Below are 23,676 nucleotides of genomic sequence, written 5' to 3' on the forward strand. Positions count from 1 at the left end.
AATGGCCTTGAAAATTCCTGGCAAATTCCTGAACTCTTTTAAAAGTGCCTGATATCTTTGAAAAGTAATGAAACTATGGAAATCAAAGGTAGCACTGTTTCAAAGTATTTGCTTATTTGAAAAACACTACAGAGGAAGTTAAAAGATGATGTGACATTTTGTTTCACAAAATAGTTAAAAGAAGTAAAGGAGAAAACGAGTCTGCTGAGGACTTCATGTGAGACCAGACTAAACCAAAGCATCACAAAAGCAGAAATTGATGATAATCTGTAAACCTTTTGATACTATTCATATAAAGACACAAATAAATATAACAGGTTATGATGTGAATGTTTATTCCCTTCTCTTTCTTTTCCTGAGAGAGGTACAAAGAGATATGGTAGGACTTCTAAAGAAAAAGAGATCATTTGCAGCTGGAATCATTCTGGGCTTCAAATCCCTTGGGGGATTTCTATAAGTAGAGATGAGAAAGGAAAATGAGTTGTGGAGATGAATGAGATCATGGAAAAAGTTAGGAGTTTAGTTAGAGAGAATACTAGGCTGCTAGGTGGCACAGTGGATAGAACACCAGCTCTCATCATCCCAAATTCAAATCTAGCCCCAGAAACTAACTAGCTGTGTGATCCTAGGCAAGTCATTTAATCCTATTTGCTTCAGTTTTCTCATCTGTAAAATGAGATGGAGAAGGAAATGGCAAACCACTTCCAATATCTTTGCCAAGAAAACCCAAATGAAGTCATAAAAAGAAAGACATAACTGAAATGATGACAAATATTTATTAAGCATTTTCTGCCAAGTACAATACTAAGGTAGGGGTAGGAGTAATACAAGAAGTCCTTACTTACAAGGAACTTATATTTTAATATGAAGCAGGAGTAAAGGATGAGAAATAAGGGATGGGGAAGATAACACAGAAAGAATTAGAACAGTTGGAGGAGAAGGATAACTGTGTAAGGCAAAGTAATTGTTGAAGAGGATGAGAAGGCTTCACTCTGCCAATCAAGTCAGGAGGGGAATGAAGTATGACCAGAGTCCTTTCTGAAGTAGCAGATTGAGCCAGTTATCAGGAGAGAAGGCCAAGGATAAAACATTAAACAATACTTGAAGTTCTAAGGCAGATGGAAGAGGAACTCATAAAAGGGACATAGAATGTGCAATCGTGGTGATAAGAGGACAGAGGATAATGCAGCATCACTGAGGATCAGGGACAAGACTGTTTCTGAGAGAAGGAGGAGGAAATGTTTGGCAATGTCAGTTCTGACTGAAGCAGAATGACATGAGCAGAATGCAGGTCACATAATCTACTAGTTAGAAGGGAAAGAAGAGAGCTGAGATAATGATACAGGAAAAATTCTGATGTGGAGAGGAAAGGAGAAGCAGAGTTGCCAGTCAGCTAAGATTTCATAATGGAAGCCAGTTGCTTCTCACTGATGTGTCACATTAGAGCCAGATTTTTTTAGTTTTGATTTTCAGTAATCCTAGCATTGTGAGAACTCATGTTACAGGATGTCATATGTTCAGTACTCTCAGTGAAGTAAGAGTCATTTCCTAAGAATCAAAGGGTAATTTGGTGTAATGGGAGAAAGGGAGCTTCCAGAATATGGGAGAAAGATTCCATAGCATTTCACAATCATTTTTTCATTATTATCCCAACTTATGTCAGTCACTGACTTGTAATTTATCTGATTTTTTTCTTAAAGTTCCAGACATTTAAATATGTGTCTATATCTAACTATTTTTAGTGTCCAACCTCAGTGCTGTGAATCTGAACTGATTAAATAACTTTCTGACACTGAGTTTTGTCTGAAATGACTGACTTATAATAAAATAATGTTTCTCCCTGTCTAAAATCTCATGATCCCATACTCTGAACATTTCTTTTTTTTTTTTTCTGGGTTGTTACTTATTATTTTAAACAAAAAGGAAAGGATTACCTTTCATTTTCCCAGTTCTCTGTCTTCTAATCCTAAAAAATAATATGATCATCTTTTCCATAAAAACAAGCAAATGTTTCCTCCTCCTTCTCTTTCTTTTCCTCCTCCTCCTCCTTTACTTTTAGAGATGAAGAGATGAATTCCCAAGTAATTTAAACAATTTCTGCAGTCTCATAGCTTGGACTAAAGGGAAATTTCACAAAAAAATCACAACTATTAAATCATGAGTTTAGGGAAGAATTTTTAAGATCCTTTCTCTTGAAATTCACTGAACGTATAATGAATTCCTTATTTGTATAATGAGAGGCCTTGCCTTCCCCCTTCCTCATCAGTATGCATATGTATTTTCTATTTCCTGTCAGCTTACCATGTAGTAACAAAAAAGCCTTTTAAATTTGCTGAACATGCAGATGAAAACTTGCTCTCTTCCTTGGTGACAAGCTCTTACTTAAAAGTAAGAGCTGCTTGATATAAGTCTTTATGTAGGAGGAGAGAAAGCAACAACAAAAACGGCAGCTGCTTTATCTCCCCACCTAGAAGCCTTAGTCTCTTGTGTTATTCCTTCACGATTTTAAGTGAATGGATCTCAGAGACAGAATGGATAAAAGAAGTTCCAAAAGCCTGGCAGAACTACCAGAGATCTATCAACAGGAGTTGCTGCCAGAGTCTTCTAGTAAATGCAGTAAGCCAACAGGAAACAAAGCAACCTTTGCATCACATGTTTCTAGGAAGAGGCTTTCCAAGACTCCATGTATCTACACATAGCCAAAAGAGAATAATAAACATGTAAGATGGTTTCAGAGTGGTTCTGCCTGAAAGGAGAAACCAGCTGATCTCTGATGAACCCTTACAAATCAACTGCCAAGATATCTCCAAAGCCCAAATAGAAATTTAAATCCACTCTAGTCTAGAATTGGTGGAAGAAAGAAAAACAGAGATTTATGAAACATTTCTTCCTCTTCATTGCTCTTTCCCAGATTTCAAGATGGCAGGAGTCCTCTACATAAGTGGAGGGTGTAGTGAAATCTCTCCTTTATCCCATGAGCTTTTTATTTGATATCATGGGTAAATGTTGCTAATCTTTGGACTCAATTTCCCCACCTAATAGACTCAGTATCATTGAGAGAAGGGAGAGCATATGTTTATAGATAGAAGAGATTTTACAGATCATCAAGCTCAATCCCATCATTTTATAGGTGAGAAAGATAAGCAACACAGGTGGTAAGTATCATATGGTTAGTAAATATTCAAGATGGAATTTGAACCAGGTCTTCCAGACCCTCAATGCCCTCTCATCTTTTGACTGGAACAATGGAAAGCAGAGCAAAGAAGTCCTCCCAAAGCCTACATTTAAATAGGGCCATAGACCAGCAAATTATTTCCTACTAGCTGCATTTCTTGAACTGGATTTCATTACTTCTCTTTCATCCCCACTTTTTGACTTTCTTTTATGGGTTGTCTTCCCTCTTTAGGTTGTAATCTTCTTGAAAATAGATACTTTTTTTTTTTTTTGGTATCCTCAGCACTTAGCACAGTATTTAACATATAGCAGGCACTTATTAATGCTTATTTTCTGACTCATTCCAGACACTAAGTCCCATGTTCCATCCACTGGTGATAATATGTATATTTACTCATCCATATATTTATCTGTGTATATGCTATATTCTTGAAAGTAAGTCTATGTGTTTTTGCATTCCAAGTATCTAGAAAGGTACCTTGAACATAGTAAGCATTCTTAATAAATACTAGATATGTTGAATTGTTGGACTTCAGAGTTTAACGAATCTGGCTGAATCAGATACTTTCCATCCTTCTCATTTTTCAGCTTAAGGCTCTCTTCAATTAGATCATCCAGATTCCCAAATCCAAGTTCTTCCTGGAAGTACCACATCCTTTGCCAAGCACCCAACATTCTTATATTTACGCAATACTTCAGAAAACCACATATCAAATTTCTCATTTCTCCAATGTAACTTTTCTTCTAAAAGCCCTACATTCCTTTGGTACTGCTGATGTGTGTGCCCACCATTTGTGCCCACCACTCCTCCAGTTTTCTGCTCAACTTTAAACCCTGGAGGTCTGGGGTTTGGATTGTTCCTGTCCCAGACATTTGATGTTGCAAGGCAAAAAGCATTCTGAATATGATATTATAACCAATGGCCACCAAATTCCCTGGGGAAATTTCCTAGGTGCCATATAAAGAGCACTGGACCTAGAGCGAGAGGTCCTGAGCTGGAATTTTGGCTCTGCTACTTACTATCTATGTGACCTTGGATAATTTAATTAGCCTCTGAGTCATAGGTTTCTTATCTGTAAAATGTGGGAGTTGTACTCTGGGGTCATTTTTAATTCTAAATCTAAAATCCTAGGGCATGCCTGACAATTACATTGCCCAGTAAAGTTTCTATAAGAGCTGATGCTATCTGATCCTTCATCATCAGGATAAGCAATGAGACTGACCACAGAGTCATTATGACAAGAACTATTTCCATATTGAACCCAGGCCCCATAAATAGAAAGTGAATAGAAATATTCTGTATTGCGTTCTTGTCTTCATATAACTTTCTGGGTGGGGAACTGGAGTTCACCAGGGTGACAACTTTACCCACAGTCTCAAATGAAAAGGTTATGGTATAAGAGAAAGGTTTCATTGTACTCTATACTTATTGGTACATGTATAACACAGAGAAGCTAAGTGGGTCGGGAAGTTGGGAGGCACAGTGGATAGAGTGCTGGGCTTGGAGTTAGGAAGAGTCATCTTCCTGAATTCAAATCTGGCCTCAGACACTTACTAGCTATGACTCTGGGCAAGTCACTTCATTCTATTTGCTTCAGTTTCCTCGTCTGAAAAATGAGCTAGACAAGGAAAAGGCAAATCCACTCCAATAACTTTGCCAAGAAAATCCCAAATAGGGCCACAAAGAACTAAATACAACTGAAAAACAACTGAACAATAACAATGTTGAAATGTTTTTTGTCCATCTGCTCTTCCTCTGAGCTTCTTTAAGATCTGAATTCATACAATTCATTATTAGTTCTTAATCTGATAAGAGACAAATGATCAAAGAAGGCTTGAAAAGAGGGGAAAGGAAGGAAAAATGGAGACAGTTGTGAGCAGTAAACAGAACAGTTCTCTGGTGCCTTTTTCTTTCCTTGTTCAAGTACATAGAATACAGCTTGGATAGGAGAGCTGGTAACTACAAAATGATGAAGGCAAGGAGTATTTATATGCCTTTCTGTTTTTAATTGCCTCAATAAAAATAGATCAAGATGGGAATGGGAATATTGAGCAGAACTCTTTCATTAGGGATAGAAGAGAACCTCTTTAAATCAATGTTTTCACATAGAATCCTATGAGCTCCTAAGTAATGAAACATGAAATCTCAATTATCATTATAGTTTCTAGGAATTTCAAAGAATATGGCATAGGCATCAGAAGACCTGGATTCAAGCTTTGGACCCTCCACAAAACCTTCATGTTTTGCCTCAAGCAAATAACTCTCCTAAACCTTAGTTTCCTTAACTACAAAAATGAAGGGATTCTAAAACTTCTAAAATTCTCACAGTACAGAAAACATAAAGATACATATAAAAGTCAGGGCCCATATAAAACTCAAAGATTAAACAGATGTTTCAGGAAATTACAGTGGTTATTGCCTAAGATGTCTATCTCAGACAACAGAGAGACAATTTTTTAAAAAATTTATATAACTTTAATAAAGTGATTAAAATAGCCATAACCTGGAAACAAGAAATTCTACTGCAAGGCATAGATTCAAAGAAGTCAAACAAAGACCCTACATATAACAAAATATTTATAGAAACATTTTTGTAATAGTAAATAAATTGGTGAATGGCTGAATGTAAATGGAAAGTGTAAATATGAATAAAAACACAAGCAAAACTTAACACTACAATAATGACCAAATTTATGCCTCAAGAAAACATGAAAAAAAAAGACCTGTTCTTCTTTGAAGAAGTGGTTGACTGTGAATATGAAAGACTGTATACACTGTCAGATTCTGTTGAAATGTTGGTTAATTTTACAAAACTGGCTTTTGCAAGAGATGTTTGCTGAGTAGAGGTGAGGGCTGTATTCAGAAATGAAGGAGATATAAATCAAAAGATAACAATGGAATTTAACCAACCCCAGATGTCCCCCCAAATCTCAAAGAGTTTTGACATCATAGAAATAAAATACATAATTTTCAAGGACTCTAAATGTACCTGATTCCATTCACTAGTGATTCGTAATATAATGCAGTAGTCACTTCTTGGTTTCAAGGGTGCATTGTAAAACTTCCCATAGTACAATCTGTCTCCAAGGGAGATCTCTTGGACGTCAGTAATGTCTTTGGCCAGGAATTCTGCAGCCACATATCCCTTAGTACTTGAGTCATTGGTAAAGAAAGTGGTGTTCTGTATAGAATCACAGAGAAACTTGCTTTGGAGAGCTAAGGGCAGCACCAATACTTGATATGAACTAGAATTAAACAGAAAAGCACACATCAGATCAATTACCCATCTGGTTTTACCAGACCAAACATATTTATGGGGCTTAGAAAGCCAGGCAATGTTTCTGAAAACAGTACATAATGTTCCTACCAGATTGTGAATTGAAAATCAGAGTCGATTCTGATCTCAAATATTGGGCGAGTTTTATGAACTTATCTGTATATTTTTATGCAAAATTTGACTTTTTGCAATCATATCATCCACTATGAACCTTTTTCGTAGTCACTGCTCTGCTCTACAGATGCCAGTAACACTCAAATAAAAAATATATATTGGCCTTCAACAAGTATCCTTTATGTTTTGACATTGATTTAATTAACACATGTCATGTGATCAGAGAGAAAAGTCCTATTTTTAAAAAGGACAGTGTAGTTACTTGAAGACAGGCAATCATAGGAATTAGAGGAGGAGTAGACCTTAGAAACCATCAATTCAATCTTCTTGTTTTACAGATGAAAATACTGAGGGCTAAAGGGTTTAAATGACTTGTTGAAGGACAATTAATTGTTAAAATCTTCAAAAAGAAACTAATCAATCACATGGGCTTTCAAAAGAGAGCTCAGTATGAGTGCTAAATGAGAGACAGAATATTATGGTGACCTTAACCAGGAAGATTTCAGTTCAACTCTTGCCTCTGACTTTGCGTCCATAGACATTTAATCTCTATAACCCAAGCAACTTTCCAAGATGAGTTTTCATAACTAGAATTTCTTCCATTTCTGTAAAAACAGGTTTAGAAACCTCCTCCCCTCACCAGCCATACTTATTTCTGAGTAGCTTTTAAATTCTGTCCAAAATCTTTTCAAAGGAAAGAGTAGGAATGGAGGCAGTACAAAGTCAGATGACATTCTCTTTGATGAAAAAATAAAATCTAGAAATGTAAAATGACATATTTACATAGTTTATATGATTTATGGGATAGTTTCATGCTTTAATTGTAGACATTACAAAATACCCACAAGCAGACACAATGTTTTTAATATCATATTTTGTTATTAAAATTAATTTTTTATACAACTAATCCAAAAACCTACCAGGAGGAAGTACAGATAACATCTCAATATCAATAAAAACGAGAAGCACAAGGTTGAAATCAGCTCCAGATGTGTGGAATGGATTTATTTTTCATATGAATGTGGTGATTCTCAAAACTCATTAAATCTATAATAATTCAAAAATAGCTGAACCCATAAGACATGGATCTTAGTTTTTCATTTAATAGTTGAATGACATGAGATAATTCCCTTTGAACCTCCATTTCCTAAAATTAGGAATAATGATACTTGAGCTATCTGCCTCTTGGTTTTAGTGAAGATGTAAGGAAATTGTTTTGTAACAGTTAAGCACCATATAAATGTACACTATAATAAGAACTGATTGTTACCCTGTATTACAAATTATACAAATTTGTTATACAAAATATAAAAATATAAAACACTTTTACAAAAATTTTATTCACAAACCAATTCTAGAGATTATATTAATAAAATTTGCATTTTTGCACTCATATTGTCCAATTCCAACTCTCTCCACATATATACTAATTTGCTCTGTAATTCTCAATGACACCAAGAAAAGAAAAAATGTTGGCCTTCAGGAAGTATTTACTACCTAATCATAGATCTCTATGAATTCAGATTTCAATTACATTTTTAAAAGAATAGGGACAAGGAAAATAGAAAAGCACAAAAATATTACTGGTATATTGGTTTACAAAGATACATGTATTATGTCCTGGGAGCTTCACAACAACACTGTGAAGTAAGTAATATTGTTATCTCTATTATTATTGTTGTTATTGTTGTTTAATTGCTCAATAATGTATGATTCTTTGTGACTTTGTGGACCACAATATATTAGCCTTTTTATCCTTCACTACTTCTCAAACTCTGTCCAAGTTCATGTTCATTGCTTCTATGACATTTATCTATTCATCTCATCCTCTGTCATCTCTTCCTTTTGCTTTCAATCTTTCCCACCATTGGGATCCCACCAGAGTCCCATCTTCTCATTATGATACCAAAGTTTTTAAGCTTCAACTTCCAGTGAATAGCCTGAATTGAGTTCCTTATGTTTTGACTGATTTGATCTCCTTGCTATCAAAGGAACTGAAAAGTTTTCCCCAGCACCATAATTTGAAAACAGCAATTCTTTAGTGCTCAGCTTTCCTTATAGGCCAACTTTGACAGCCATATATTGCTACTGGGAAAACCATAGCTTTTACAGATGAGGAAACTGAGATCTACAAGGTAAGATTTGATGGGGTCTTCCTGACTTCCAGTCCTAGTTTTTTATTCTTTTTTCAGCCTGGAACTGTATTCATCTCTACTGTGTAAATTACAGGAAATGTATTCATCAACCATGGTGATTTCCATTCTCATGGGGCAAGCAATGCCAGGCCGAGGAGGCTACCTTCTTTATCCTGGCAAAGTGAAGAGCTGGCTTTAGTCATAATAACAGCTAGCATTTATAGAGTGCTTTAAAGTTTGCAAAGCATTAATCTCATTTGATCTTCCAAAAAACTGGGTAAATGCTATTATTATGTCCATTTTAAAATAAGGAAATTTAGGCAGACAGGGATCAAGTGACTTGCTCAGAGTTGGCAGGCACAGCTAGTAAGAGTCTGAGACAAATTTCAAACACAGGTCTTTCTGACCCAAATACAGTACTCCATCTACTATGTCTTAATTCTACATTTCCTTCAGTCTTCCATCTTTATACACATAGCTCTATTTAATCTTAAGAAAATGCCAAAAGAAAAAAGACCAAAGTTTTTTTTATGATAACTGGCATAATCAATCATTTGATTCAAATATCAAATGCAACTTTTTTTCCTTTTTACACTGTAATGTTGCAATTTCCCCCCATACCTTTGTATTCTTCTTGGGCAGCCCATTTAAAATACCTTCCAGAAACATTGCAATTGGGTAATAAATTAAGAACTACTTCAGTCAGAATGATGTCAGAAATCTCTCTTCCTCGGGATAGAATAAGCTGATTTTTTTTTTTTACTTGACAAGTAATTTCAAAAATATAAAAAATTCCTCTACCAAATCAAGCAACTTAGTATTCAGGGATGAGTGGGTAAGTGACTTGCTTAGCATCATAGAGTGGGTATCTCCTTGATTCTGAATCTAGTCTTCAAAACATTACTCTGCAATTCCTTTCATGAAATATATGTTTAACATGGACTTTATTCAAAACACCTCTGGAGAGAAGCTGTCTGCAGACTAATAGAAAATTGGGAGAAAGAAGTGTCTATGTGTCTAAGAGACAATGTGGCATAGAGAAAAAACTGGAATCCTAGGACCTTGGTTCACAATTCCAATCTTCTCCTTATATCTTTTATAAGTGGCTTCTTATATAGCAGCAGACAGTCTGTGAATTTGCAACTTTGGATTGGATGGCCTCCAAGGTCCCCTCTAGCTCTAAATCTATGATTTAATCCTACTTCTATAACCCTGAGCAAGTTACTGCATTTCCCTTGATCTCAATTTGCTAAAAAGCATCTATGCTTCCTTCTATGACAAACTGTGATTTTCTGATTGAACACAATGTTCCTATATACCATTTCATGCTCTCTTTCTTACCTGTCAATGTCATAAGTACTGTCACTTAGAATAATGGTTCTCAGACTTTGTGTAATCAGGATGCTTTTACACTTTTAAAAATTATTGAGGACCCCCAGAAAGCTTTTGTTATGGGTATTATATTTATTGATATTTACTGTATTAGAAATGAAAACTGATAGATTTTAAAAAATATTTGTTAATTACATCAAAATAATAATAACAAATCTACTAATGTTAATATATGAAAAATAACTATATTTTACAAAAAAAAAAAACAGTGATTAGAGTGGTGTTGTCATATTTTTTTTCTTTTTTTGCTGAGGCAATTGGGGTTAAGTGACTTGCCCAGGGTCACACAGCTATAAGTGTTAAGTATCTGAGATCAGATTTGAATTCAGGTCCTCCTGATTTCAGGGCTGGTATGCTATCTACTGCACCACCTGGCTGCCCCCTCTGTCATATATTTTTGCAAATCTTTTTAATGTCTTGCTTAGTAGAAGATAGTTCAATTCTTCAGTATTTTTCTGTATTCAGTCTGGAGTGATATATTGTTTTGGTTGAAGTCTGTGAAGAAAATCTGGCTTCACACATATACATATATGGAATAATAAGGGGTAATTTAATAAGCCAAAAATGCTTTGTATTATTGTGAAAATAGTTTAACCTCAGGAGGCATCTAGATGGTTTATTGATGGTTCCGTAGGTCTGAACTCAGGAAGACCTTTGAGTTCAAATCTGGTCTTAGCAATTACTTACTAGTTGTGTGATTCTAGGTAAATCAACTTCTATTTGCTTTAATCTACTGGTGAAGGAAATGGCAAACCATTGTTGTATCTTTGCCAAGAAAACTTCAGGAACATTATTGGCATGCTACGGTACACAAGTCACAAAGAGTCAGCTATGACTGAACAAGATAAAATTTTTGAGCTTGTGGAACTCCTTGAAGGGGTTCTGTGGACCCTCAGGAGTCTGTAGACCATATATTGAGAAAAGCTAGTTTAGAAGATGCATAAGTTCCAATAGACTTGTGATGGAAAGAGCCATCCATATCTAGAGAAAGAACTATGGAGATTAAATATTGATCAAAGCATAGTATTTTTTACCTTGTTTGTTTGCTTGTTTTTTTCTCTTTTTTTCCCCTTTTGATCTGATTTTTTTATGCAGCATGACAAATATGGAAATATGTTTAGAAGAGCTATACATGGGGTTAGGAAGAAGAAGAAGAAGAAGAAGAAGAAGAAGAAGAAGAAGAAGAAGAAGAAGAAGAAGAAGAAGAAGAAGAAGAAGAAGAAGAAGAAGAAGAAGAAGAAGAATTGCAGGTGTTTAACCTATATAAGATTGCTTGCTCTTAAGGGAGAGGAGAGAATTAAAGAAAAATTCAGGATACAACGTTTTGCAAAGGTGAATGTTGAAAACTATCTTTGCATGTACTTGTAAAAACAAATATTATTATAAAATAAATAAATAAAAATAATATGCATAAAATAACATAACTTGATAGACAAGGATTTGAAATGTATAATTATAGAGTGAGAAATAAGAAAAAATGAGGATTAGAGAAAGGAAGTTACTTTTCCAAGATCATAGAGACAACTGATAGATAGGTTGGCAGGTAGGCAAAGAGATATATAGATGGACAGAACTTTTAAGTTCTTACTATGTGCTAGGTATGGGCTGCTAGATAGCACTGGGCCTTGAGTTAGGAAGACTTCTTTTCTTGAGTTCAAATCTGGCCTCAGATATCTATTAGTTGTGTGATCCTGGACAAGTCATTTCACTCTGTCTCATTTTCCTCATCTATAAAACGAGCTGGAGAAGGAAATGTCAAAGCAGTCCAGTATCTTTAGCAAAAACAACAACAACAACAAAAACACAAATGAAGTCATAAAGAGTAGGGCATAATTGAACAAAAATGTGCCAAGTACTAAATAAAAACAAAAAGAAAGGCAGTTTCTGCCATCAAATAGCGTATATTCTATTTGAGAAAGACAAAACATAAAAGTGAAATGAAAAATCTGGAGAGAGGTGATATAATGATAAAAGTTCTTTTAAGGGAACAAGATAGACAAATAATTTGGGGCAATGGTGAGTTGGAAGAGGACTATCCAGAATTAAAATTCTAGTCTCCTAAATCCAGAGTGCTTTCATTTAAAAAAAAGACTATGGAGAATTCCCTCAGATAAGTGAATTTGATGTGTGGAGAAGAAAGGCAGCTGCTGAGCCTTCAATATTTTAATAGAGTAAAACAGGGGAAATCTTTTAATATAATCTTTTGTAAGTGAATATAATCTTAAGAACAAGAAGTTCTTATTTTCATGATCCCTAGACATTTCTGATAAGTTAAGTGTCATGCATTACAGTGAAGACTCAAAGCTTTTCCTGGACAGTAACACATGATCCAATACAATTTCAGGACCTTGCCTGGGGTGCACAGATGCCTCATCCTAAATATGCAATATATCATCTGCAGCCCTTTCTGGGAGACTCATTATCTAAATGGCTTTTCAGAGCAAATCACTGTATACACCACAGGATAAAGATGAACCATGTTAAAAACATTTTGTAAATCTTAACAGCTACATTTTGTACACTCTTTTTGATATGTGAAATCATGCTGCTAACCCACCAGTCGAGACATTTCAATAGAGATGTTTTGCAATGAATTAGCCACAGGTGTTTTTTTTTTTTTTAAGTGATTTGTTTTATTTATGGCTCATTCCTTTTGACTAAGCATACTTGGGCAAGTATTTCTATCATGGTAGAAGATAACTGAGGTTAAGAGTGAAGTTCAGGGTAATAGGACCTTTTGGGAATTGCTGTATTTAGCAGTACCAATTCTCGAACTGCTTTAGCAATTACTCCAAATAAATATACTCCCCATACCATCTGATAAACATAACAACCATGTATAAGCATGAGTGATCCCTCAGGAAACAAAAACAAAAACAAAAAAATTGAGCTCAACAACAATTGTACTAGCAGATTAACAGTAGTAATTTTGCAACTTTGTAAAAGCCATAATTACTGACCTGATGGGTCCATTTCTGTCCTCTGCTTTCCGTAGACTCAGAGGTGGTAGAGGATCTCCTTCTACTGAAATAAACTCTATGTTTGGAATTGGAGGCTCTAAAATAAACAAGTGAAAGAAATCATATATTTACAAAAAGACTTAAAAGTGAAAAAGAGAGATTAAATTTGGTTGATTAGGCCCAGACCAAATCATATATTTATAAGAGGACTTAAACTGAAAAAAGAGGGATTAAATTTGGTTAATTAGGCCCAGACCACAGAACTAGAAATAGCTGGAAGGTTGCAAAAAGAAAAAATTAAAGAAGCTTTTTTTTTTTTTTTTGCCTTTTTCTATTTTGAAACAGAGAAAAACTTCCCTACTTCCTGGCAAAATAGACTTAAAATACATGAGACACTCATTTTTAGACACAATAAATATTTAAATTTCTTTTTCTTGACAAATTTGATACAATTTTTTTTCTTTTTCAAAAGAAGAGAAGAAGGCAAAGGAAGACTGGGATATGAGAGAGAAAGGCAGAAGAAGGAGGGAAGGAGAGAAGGAGGAAAGGAGGGGAAAGGAAAGAGGGAGAAAGGAAGGGAAAGAAATAGGGAAGGGAAGAGAAGAGAAGGGAAAGGAAAGGAAAGGAAGGAAATGGGCAAGGGAAGGGAATAAGGAAGGGAGAAAGGGAGGGAGAGAGAAAGGAAGGAAGGAAAGAAGGAAGGGAGAAAGAGAATGCAGAGAAAGGTCATTAAAACATTTTTTTTTCTTTTTAATCAAAAAAAGGAACATAAGTCAGAAAGTATAGAAAGCAGGTTAACTTTGAAAGTTGCTTTTATACATTTTACTGACAAATGCAGTTTTGTATACAATCCTTTTTTCCCCTTCTCCTCTGCAAATGCCCATTTTATTTGGTTTTTAAGTTCAAAATAAAAATTTATTAAAACAAATAAACAAAAACAACCTTCCACACAGCTAGAACTATCCTATAATGGAATGGACTGCTTTGGGAGATAATGGCTTTCTCCCTCATTGGAGATATTCAAGTGAAAGCAAAATGACCATTTATCAATTCTGTTGTAGATGAGATTTCTAAGTTTCATCTAAAAAGGGTACTAGGAGCAAGAGGCTATGTTGGCAGTTTAGGATGTCAATGACAAACTCTGTAGTTGCCAGGCGTTAAGAGACCAGAACAGAGGCAGAACTAGTTCCCCTTCCTTTCTTGCTCTCACATAGTTTTCCTCAGAATAATCAGTGCTATATAAGGATATCAGAGATAATGCCTGCTCATGGCCCCAAACCTCCCCCACCCACCCAATCTAGCAGTAAAGATCCTGGTGACAGACTCTAGAGAACTTGAAAATTCTCAAGAGAAAGCCTGTAAGACAAATCTGAAGTGCTTATTATCAACATGACTTGGGTTATCACAAACCTCTAAGTCATAACTGATAGCACCAAATGTGTGAAGGATGAGAGGGTAAAAGATCACTAGGGACAGACTATTTCAAAGTGGTCAGAGAACATGGAAAAAAATTAGGCCAATTACTTTAGCAAATGAACCTAAAAATTCTTCAGAGGAGAAATTGTCCTTTATGTTTAAAAGAGGACCAAAATGACATCACAATATTAGGGTCAATGTGTAATGTGTCCATTTGTGATAATGGAGAAATTTAGAACTTAAAAGAAAGTCTAAAAAACCTAAAAACATAGTCATCAAATTGATTCTGACAAAATGGATCAGACTCAAAAGTAGTGGATCATCAACTTGAAGTTCAGTTTGAAATAGTAAGAGATTAGAAGAAAAAATATAAAAATATATGGAAACCAACTCTTCCCACTCTCCCAGATGGTATATATTCAAAGGGAACACGACCTGACTTAAGGTGAAGTCTAGAACTCCAATAACAATTTGACTACAATATGGATATCCAAAAACTGTTGGCTAAAGATGGAAAAAACACTTTTTGGAGATAGTATTATTTTTTAATTGCAAGTGTGAGCACACAATCCAAAATACATGAATAGCTGTGAAAATATATAAAAGTACCAGGTGTCTGAAAATATGATGCATACTGCTCTGTTAAGAGGAACTGAATCTTGCTCATGTGATATAAGCACTTTGCTAGAGGCTAAAGTGGTTAAAGCATCTTTTCCAAGCCCATAAAGGAAAACAAGCTCAAATATACAAGATGAGACTATCAAAGTGAAATTTCTAGAAGAAAACAGTCAGTTACACATTTATTTACCTCAGTATCTCTGAAAGTTACTTTGCTAGGATTCAAAAGCAGTTTATTTAAACAGTTCAATATCAAACTGAAAATTGGAGTGGGTGCCCCATCCTAGTCTGACAAACCATAATTAGACCTGAATAAAAGTCCATTATCATCTTATAAAACAAAGTGGAGGAGGGGGCAGATAACCCTTCTAGTGATTCTTACACAAACAGTTGCATGGTAGGTAGCTTTAATCTAAAAATGATTATATAAAATCCAAATACAATTTCTTTTCCTTTTGAATTCTAAGGGTTATTGGCTATTTCTGTAGTTTAAAACACCTAATAAGACTTTGCCCTGATAAAATAGAAATTTGTGATCTTTCCAATACTTAACACAGTGCCTGAAAGAGAATAGGTGCTTTAAAATGCATGTTGACTGGGGCAGTTGACAAGCACTGAATAGAGCACCAGCCCTAAATTCAAATCTAATCTCAGATACTTGACACTTCCTAGCTGTGTGACCCAAGGCAAGTCACCCAATTGCCTCAGCAAAAAAAAAAAAAAAAAAAAAAAAAAAAGCTTGTTGACTGATTAGAAAGTCAAAGAAACATGAGCCAATTGTGGTTTTTCCAAAGGGAAGGATTCATATCAATATCTGATATTTGGGTTATGGCTAATATCTAAACATCTTTAAAAGATTTGTTTTCATATATTGTTTTGAAGATTATAGGTTCAGACAGTAAAATTTTAAGGCATTTAAGCAGCATCCAATCAGTGGAATCAGCTGTAATCAATAATGAATTAACTTCTTTGCCTTCTGAACACTGGGAAATGAATGTGGACTCCTTGCATTTTTGTTTTTCTTCCCAGGTTACTTTTACTTTCTGAATCCAATTCTTCTTGTGCAACAAAGTGAATGTTTAACATGTTTAACATGTATGAGACTACCTGCCATCTAGGGGAGGAGGTCGAGAGAGGGAAGGAAAAAGTTGGAACAGAACTGAGTGCAAGGGACAATGGTGTAAAAATTACCCATTCATATGTTCTGTCAATAAAAAGCTATTAAAAAAAAAACTTCTTTGCCTTCTTTAAGAACTCAATATAACTGGAAATTTATTTTTAAAATTTTAAAGGAGGAAGAATCATACTGTCATTGTCACAAATCTTTCAGGTTCATATTTTTAATCATCATTAGTTGAAAGGCTTTTATTAATGATTAAGAAATGTTAGATTTGAGGCAATGAAATGGTGCAGTGGATAAGTCATTGGCCTGGAATCAGAAGGACAGTTCAAATCCAGCTTCAGACACTTTCTAGCTATTGACCCTGGACTAGTCACTTAATTTAAATTGCACGCAAAATTTTTAAAAATTAGATTTAACAAATAGTAATTAGTTTAATGGAAGAAACTACCAGTCATTTTGTTGAATTTCAACTTTTTGATATTTGTTTACAAATATTCCTATTCTGTCACAGCCCTATTTCATTCTTTTGATAGAATTACTTCTTGTGATAATGTATTCTCTAGAATTTGCCTCCAGAGTAAATCTTGTCTTCTCATTAAAAATATCTGCTTTAAAAAGGTGTGTGTGGAGGTGCTCTTTATTCAGATTTAGATTATCTCTGTGGCCCTTTCTATATCAATTCTGTGATTCAAATAAAAAGAACAAAACCTAGAGGTTAGCCTTTCACAGTAAATTTGAAACTATAATTATAACATATCTATAAGGTATCCCCAAAATCTTAGTAGAGTTCACTGCACTCAAATTTTGGGGACACTTTCTACACTGGATTTTGAAGTTTATTCATAAACCATCAAGTACTTACTGACATGGCAGACATTCCTTCAGTCAAGCGCTCTTCCTTTTTTTCTGAATATCTAATTCCAATATTTTAATATGAATCTTTAATCAGTGGATATAGTGTTAGGATTCAACAAATATAAAGGTTTGTAAAATGTTAGAACTTTTAAAATTTTTAAAAATTTGGATCATTACTATCCACATGATTAAAGACTTTGCATTCTTCACTTTAAATCACGTCCTACATCTTTGTGTTTTCTTATTGGTCCTTTCTTTATAACACTGTACATCTCATTGCATTTATAGGCCAAAATGTATTCAGTTATTTCCCCAATCCTCAGTCCTACAAAGAGTAAATATTATTATGTCAATATCATTTTGGAGACTAGGATCTGTCCTTGCACCTATACAATATAATGTTTTCTTTGATGTCTTCAATGAAGGTACAGATGGAATGCTTATCACTTTTCGAGATGACATAAAGCTATGAGAAACAGCTAACAATGGAAGTGACAAAAAAGATGTTGATAAGGTAGAACAATTTCAAAAATTGGGGAGGGAGAAGTAAGGAGAAATAGGGAGGGAAATCAATTTTAAGATATAAAGTGCCACTCCTCAAGTTAAAAAAAAAACTACTTCACACAGCATAGAAAGGGGGTAAAAAACCAATTAACAGTTTGAATGAAAAAGATCTAGAGATTTTAGAGGATTGCAAATTTAACGTGTGCCAACTGTGTGGGGTGGTGATCAAAAAAGGGCTAATGAGACCTTAGATTAAATAGACCTTAGAAAGACAATGTGTCTTAAACAGAAGAGATTATGGAGAGTTCCTCTGGGCTCTGTACCAGTCAGATGATTTTAAAAATGGGTTCTTAACTTGAGGTGTCATGGGCTCATGATCTTAGATGGGGGGAAAGTCCATCTTCATTTTCATTGAGAAACTCAACATTTCCTTCAACTATTTAGAAATATGATTCTGAGGAGGATTCTATAATGGGTTTCATCAGCTGCCAAAGGAATAATTGTCACTTGAAAGGTGAAAAACTTCTACTATAATGTATCATTTTCAAATCTGAGTAACACATTTAAGGAAGAACATTAATAAGCTGGAGAATGTTAAAAATTGGTTGACCATGAAGATGAGGAGACTGTATATCCTGCCTTGAAAGGATCAACTGAATAAATTAGGATAATGTATAGCCTGAAGAACAAAAGGCTGAATAGAGGACATGATGGGTGGATTTTGGTTTTTTTTCAATTTTGTTTTGCTGGTTAGCTCCCAAGAGTAGAAGTCTAGAAATAGGTCAGCATTGTAAAGGTGGGGCAGGGAAAAGGTAAGCATTTAGTATCTGTAAAAAGAAAAAATCCCCATCAACTAGAGCCATCACAACATGACACTACCTGTCTCAGGAAGAAGTAGGTTCCTCTTTATTACAGGGGAAAAACAAACAGAGTCTGCATGCCCACTTGGCAATTTTGTAGAGGAAACTGATGGTCAGGGGCCTTTTGAAATACGAAGAAGAGCACTTTCAACTGTGAAATCCTGTAATTACCATGGTTTTCTCCCTGCCTCCTGTTAACATGTAAAGCTGCTTTGCTGATTTTTTTTTTTTTTAGTATAGATAGGGGTTTTTTAAATCTTTTTCAATTAACAACATTCAATCATATTTCTAGTAGTGAAATTCCCAAGTCAAATAGTACTCAATTGTTGAGTTTTTTTCCCAAATCTTAACTAAACCATACTTCCTTCTCCATAAGACATAAAGGAAGTCAATGGTAAATAGAACAGTAGCCTTATTTAGCAACCTGGAATCATAACTTCAGAACTGGGGGGGGGGGGGGGGGAGGAAGGGGGAAGGAAGGAGGGGAGGGGTCTTGAGAAACCATTTTAGTCTGATTCCCTTATTTTTCAGACATAGAAACCAATAATCAGACAGATATTTCAATTTGATTGTGGGCTAATATGTAGTTGGCGACAACACAAAATGGGCTAGCCAGGGTTAAAATTTCAGTCTCATATAACAAATATGTGTCAGAGTTGGGATGGGAACCCCAGAGCTTAGTTTAAAACCAGATTCCCTAATATTAATCTAATGCTATTTGTACCATACCAATGAATCCATCAATGTAAGTAATCCCATCCTCAGTGTAAATTGCAACTTATTCATACCTTAAATTCTGCAATCCTTTTGAGTAGTCCTTTCTAAATATTACTCAGAACTAGAGATGTTTCTCTATTTGTAATATTCCATGTGTTGCTCTCTAAATCTTATAAATATAAATCTCTGATAAATCTCTAAATCTGTATAGCATCTCCTATTTTAATTATATATTCACTTTAAATGAAATTTTTTTTTAAAAAAGGATTTATTGAGCATTTAACTGTTTACAAGGAATAGTTTTAGGTTCTTTAGAAAAAATAAACAAAATAAAACAAGACAAAACCAAGCCTTTCCCTTAAGAAGTTTATATTCTTCTGCTACCTTTGATGCCACTTCCTAAAAACAAATCCTCAAAGATAATATACTTCAGGTCTCTTATATCCTCATTATGTATTTTTCTACTGAGTTTTTGGGTCCTACTTGCCATTTTGATTCTTTTCAGATAACAATGCTCCATACAACATACCAGTGTTTAAATACCAACTTAAAAATTGGTATTTTTGAAAGATAAATTTTTAGGAAGGTGCCTGAGATAACTGAAAACATTACAGTTTTTCAAATAAAATCTATTCTGCTTTCTACTTTCCATTGAGTTCTGGGCCCAGGTCATTATCCATCTGAACAACCTACCTAAGAGATAGACTCATATAAGGAGAGCAAGAGATCAAGATATAACTGATTACACTGAAGTTCGTGAAATTTAAAAATCCTAGATACATATATATAATATATATTCTCTATATAATTTAATAGTTATATATACATGTGTATATATCCTTTATTGAGAATTTATGAAAGGAGCTGGATATTGGACAAAAATAAGAAGGTATGTTATGCCAAGGGAAATTGTTCCAACATCAGTAAAATCAATGGATCCATATAATAAATCCTTGCTCACAACTACCAACCCCCAAATTGTAGGCGATTCAAGCAATTAACTACTTGTTGGAGATACTAAAAAATGGTTTCTTGCTCAAAGATGAATTGAGTGGATGATTTTCAACAACATTTCTAATGAATGGATAGATATTGAATTAGCAATCAGGAAGGCTTAGGCTTTAATACAGTCTCAAATACTTACTATGTATGCAATGTTAGATAAGTCATTTTTACTTCTTTAGGCCTTAGTATTTTCACTGGTAAAACAAAGGGATTATATTCAAACTCTAAGATCCCCTGGAACTCTAAAAATAGAACCCTATTAGCTTGTGGTTCTTTAAGTATCAAAACATCAAGTAATAAAGAATTTGGGATGCAATCACTTTAAGGATTTTTTTTTTTTTTTTTTTTTTTTGCTTTTTCTTTCCATCCTCAGTACTTAATATAGTGCCTGGAAAATAGAAGGTACTTAATAAACTTGTGTAGATTGATTGGCTGGTTGATTGTAATTCAGTTCTGACCACCTGACATAAACTCCTTCAGATGCTTTCATTCATTGTTCAAAAGTAATGATTATCATCACCCTCTTTTTTACCTCTTGTCCCAGAAAAACGAGGTTACTTAAATCACTAATATTAAACATTTTTTATTTTTAATTCATGGAACAAGCATTTCCATAAAAAATGATTGTACATGAAACTGCAAATCTACTATGTGCAACTTGTTTTACCTTTCAAATATAAAACAAAATTATCATGTAAATTTCTTATTTTTGTTCCCTAGTTATAGAGACAACTACTCTCTAGATCCCTAGTTATAGAGATAACTACTATTAGATATAAATAGGTATATATGTGTATGTATACACATACATATACAAATATATATATATATATATATATATATATATATATACACACACACATATACTTTTGTATATAAATAAAATCATTCTACCATACTTCTACTTATCAGGTTTTTTTTTCTCTAGATGCAAATAGCATTTTCCTTCATATGTCTGTAGTTATTTTGAGTATTTATAATAGTCAAAAATAACTTATTTGCTCAAAGTTCTTTTTAAAATAATATCATTGTTACTATATTCAGTGTTCTCTCGGTTCTGCTCATTTCACACAAATTTTTTCATGATTTTCTAAAATCATTGTGCTTATAGTTTTTTACAGCATAGTAGTTTTCCATCACAATCATATACCACAGCTTGTTCAGCCAGTCCTCAATTGACGGGCATTCTTGAAATGTCCAGTTCTTTGCCACCACAAAGAGAATTGCTATAAACATTTTAGAATATATTGATTATTTTCCTTTGTCCCTAATAAACAGATGAAGTATGAATAATGGTATTGATGGGTCAAAAAGTATTGGCAGTTTAATAACTTTTTGGGTACAATTCCAGATTTCTCTCCAAAATGGCTGGATCATTTTATAATTTCACCACCAAGAAATTTGTATCTCAATTTTCCCATATCCCCTTCCACATTTGTCACCTTCCCTTGTAAAATTACATCTCAAGATTGTTTTAATCTGAATTTCTTTAATCAATAATGATTCAGAATATTTTTATTGCCTATAAATTGTTTTGATTTCTTCATTGGAAAACTGTCTGTTCATATATTCTGACCATTTAATGATTGGAGAATGATTCATATTCTTATAGATTTGACAAAGTTCTTTATATATTTTAGATAGGAGATCTTTATCTGACAAATTATTTATAAAATTCCTCCCCAAGTTTTATGCTTTCCTTTTGATATTGGCTATATTTGTTTAATTTATACAAACCTTTTAAATTTAATATAAGCAAATTATCTATTTTCCACTTAATTTTGCTTTTTCTTGTTTCTTTGTAAATTGCTCACCTAATCATAAGTCTAATAAATAATATGTTCTGAGTTCTTTCAACTTTCTTGTAAAATCTCCCTTTATGTTTAAGTTATGTATCTATTTTGACCTTATCTTAGTAAATGGTATAAGATGTTGGTTCATACGCAGTTGCTGCCATACAGCTCTAAAGTTTTCTCCAGAATTTTTTTTTAACCAAATAATGAATTCTTATTCCAAAATCTTAAGTTTTTAATACTTGCCAAATAAAAAGTTATTGTGTTTATTTACTACTACAATGGTATGTCTATTATATTCCATTGATCTACCTTTCTGTTTCTTAGCCAATATCAGATAGTTTGATAATTACAATCATATAATTATAATACCATTTAAGATATGGTGCTATTAAACCTTCTTTCTTCATACTTTTATTTCCTTTCTATTTCCTATATATTATTTCCTTTTGATATTCCCCCCCCCCCGAGGCAATTGGGGTTAAGTGACTTGCCCAAGGTCACACAGCTAGGAAGTATTTAGTATTCTGAGGTCATATTTAAACTCAGGTCCTCCGAGCTGCCCCTCCTTTGATATTCTTGATTTTTTGTTTTTCCAGTTGAATTTTTTGATTATTTTTTCCTAATTCAGTAATGGGATGAAGGGGAGTATAATTTCATTAGGATGGCATTGAGTATATCCATGAACAATTAATCTCTTCAATTATTTAAATTTGATTTTATTTGTTTAAATTTTTTTTATTATTTTAAAAATATAGTTCTTGTGTTTGTTTTGGCAGCACAATACTGTCTGGAGTTATTTTAAGTAGAGTGTCTTTTACAATCTCTTTTTTTGTGGAGTTTTACTTGTGATTTATAGGAATACTAATGATTTGTGTGGATTTATTTTAATGTCCTATTACTTTGCAAAGTTATTAATTGTTTCAACTAACTTTTTAGTTGAGTCTCTACCTATACTCTTGATTCCATGCCTTTCAACTTTCTCTAGGACTGTGCTTAGCATTCATTTACTTTCCTCAGCATCTTCAATTTTCTCTCTATTGGCTCATCCCCTTGACCTACAAATGTGCCTTCTAATCCATCCAACCATAACCCCATTGCTTTTTCTTTTCACTTCTATATTTCTTGAAAACATTGTTAAAGGGGTATAAATCTGTTAGGAAATGGTTTTATTTAACTATATAATATAAATATATTTAAACTATAGTATATAAATTAAAGGGCTTTGTTCCTGACTATCCAGACTTCTTTCTCCATCATTCTCCAGCACCCTTCTCATACTGGAAGATCCTCCACTTGGTGGAGAAAGGAGAAAGGTCTTCTTCTAATTGATCAGCTCCTCCCAGAACCTCCATTTTAAGGAAGGGCACATGTCAGTCATATTTATTCCGTCATCCCCCTCTGTTCTCTACTGATGACTCTCTAGACTTCTTTTTCCACCAGCATTCTCACCCTGTATGATTTCCCAGCCCCTATAACTTTCTCATCTTATATTATCTCTTTATTCCATGATTTCCCCTCCTCTGATTTGTTGCTTTCTCCTAGGACTTCCATTTTGAGGAAAGAACCAGGCCAGCTATATTCACTCCTTCATTCATCTTCTGACTCTGCTTCTGAGTCTCTGGACTTCTTTCCTCACCATGCTCAAGTGTTATCTTCTTCTATTAAAATGTACACCCCTTGAAAATACGAACAATCTTTCTTTTTGCTTGAATACTAACTCTTGGCAGAG

At 34.0% G+C, this 23,676-nt stretch overlaps 1 protein-coding gene across 1 annotated transcript in view; it reads right to left on the reverse strand.

Moving 5' to 3' along the window:
- Positions 1-23,676, reverse strand: part of SUSD1 (sushi domain containing 1) — a 283,693-nt gene that overhangs the window by 39,604 nt on the left and 220,413 nt on the right. Inside the window, 2 exon segments of the mRNA XM_051961204.1 lie at positions 6,165-6,420; positions 13,054-13,150. Coding sequence (XP_051817164.1) covers positions 6,165-6,420; positions 13,054-13,150 — 353 coding nt within the window.

The sequence above is a fragment of the Antechinus flavipes genome, chromosome 1, assembly GCF_016432865.1.
Source record: "Antechinus flavipes isolate AdamAnt ecotype Samford, QLD, Australia chromosome 1, AdamAnt_v2, whole genome shotgun sequence".
Taxonomy (NCBI): domain Eukaryota; kingdom Metazoa; phylum Chordata; class Mammalia; order Dasyuromorphia; family Dasyuridae; genus Antechinus; species Antechinus flavipes.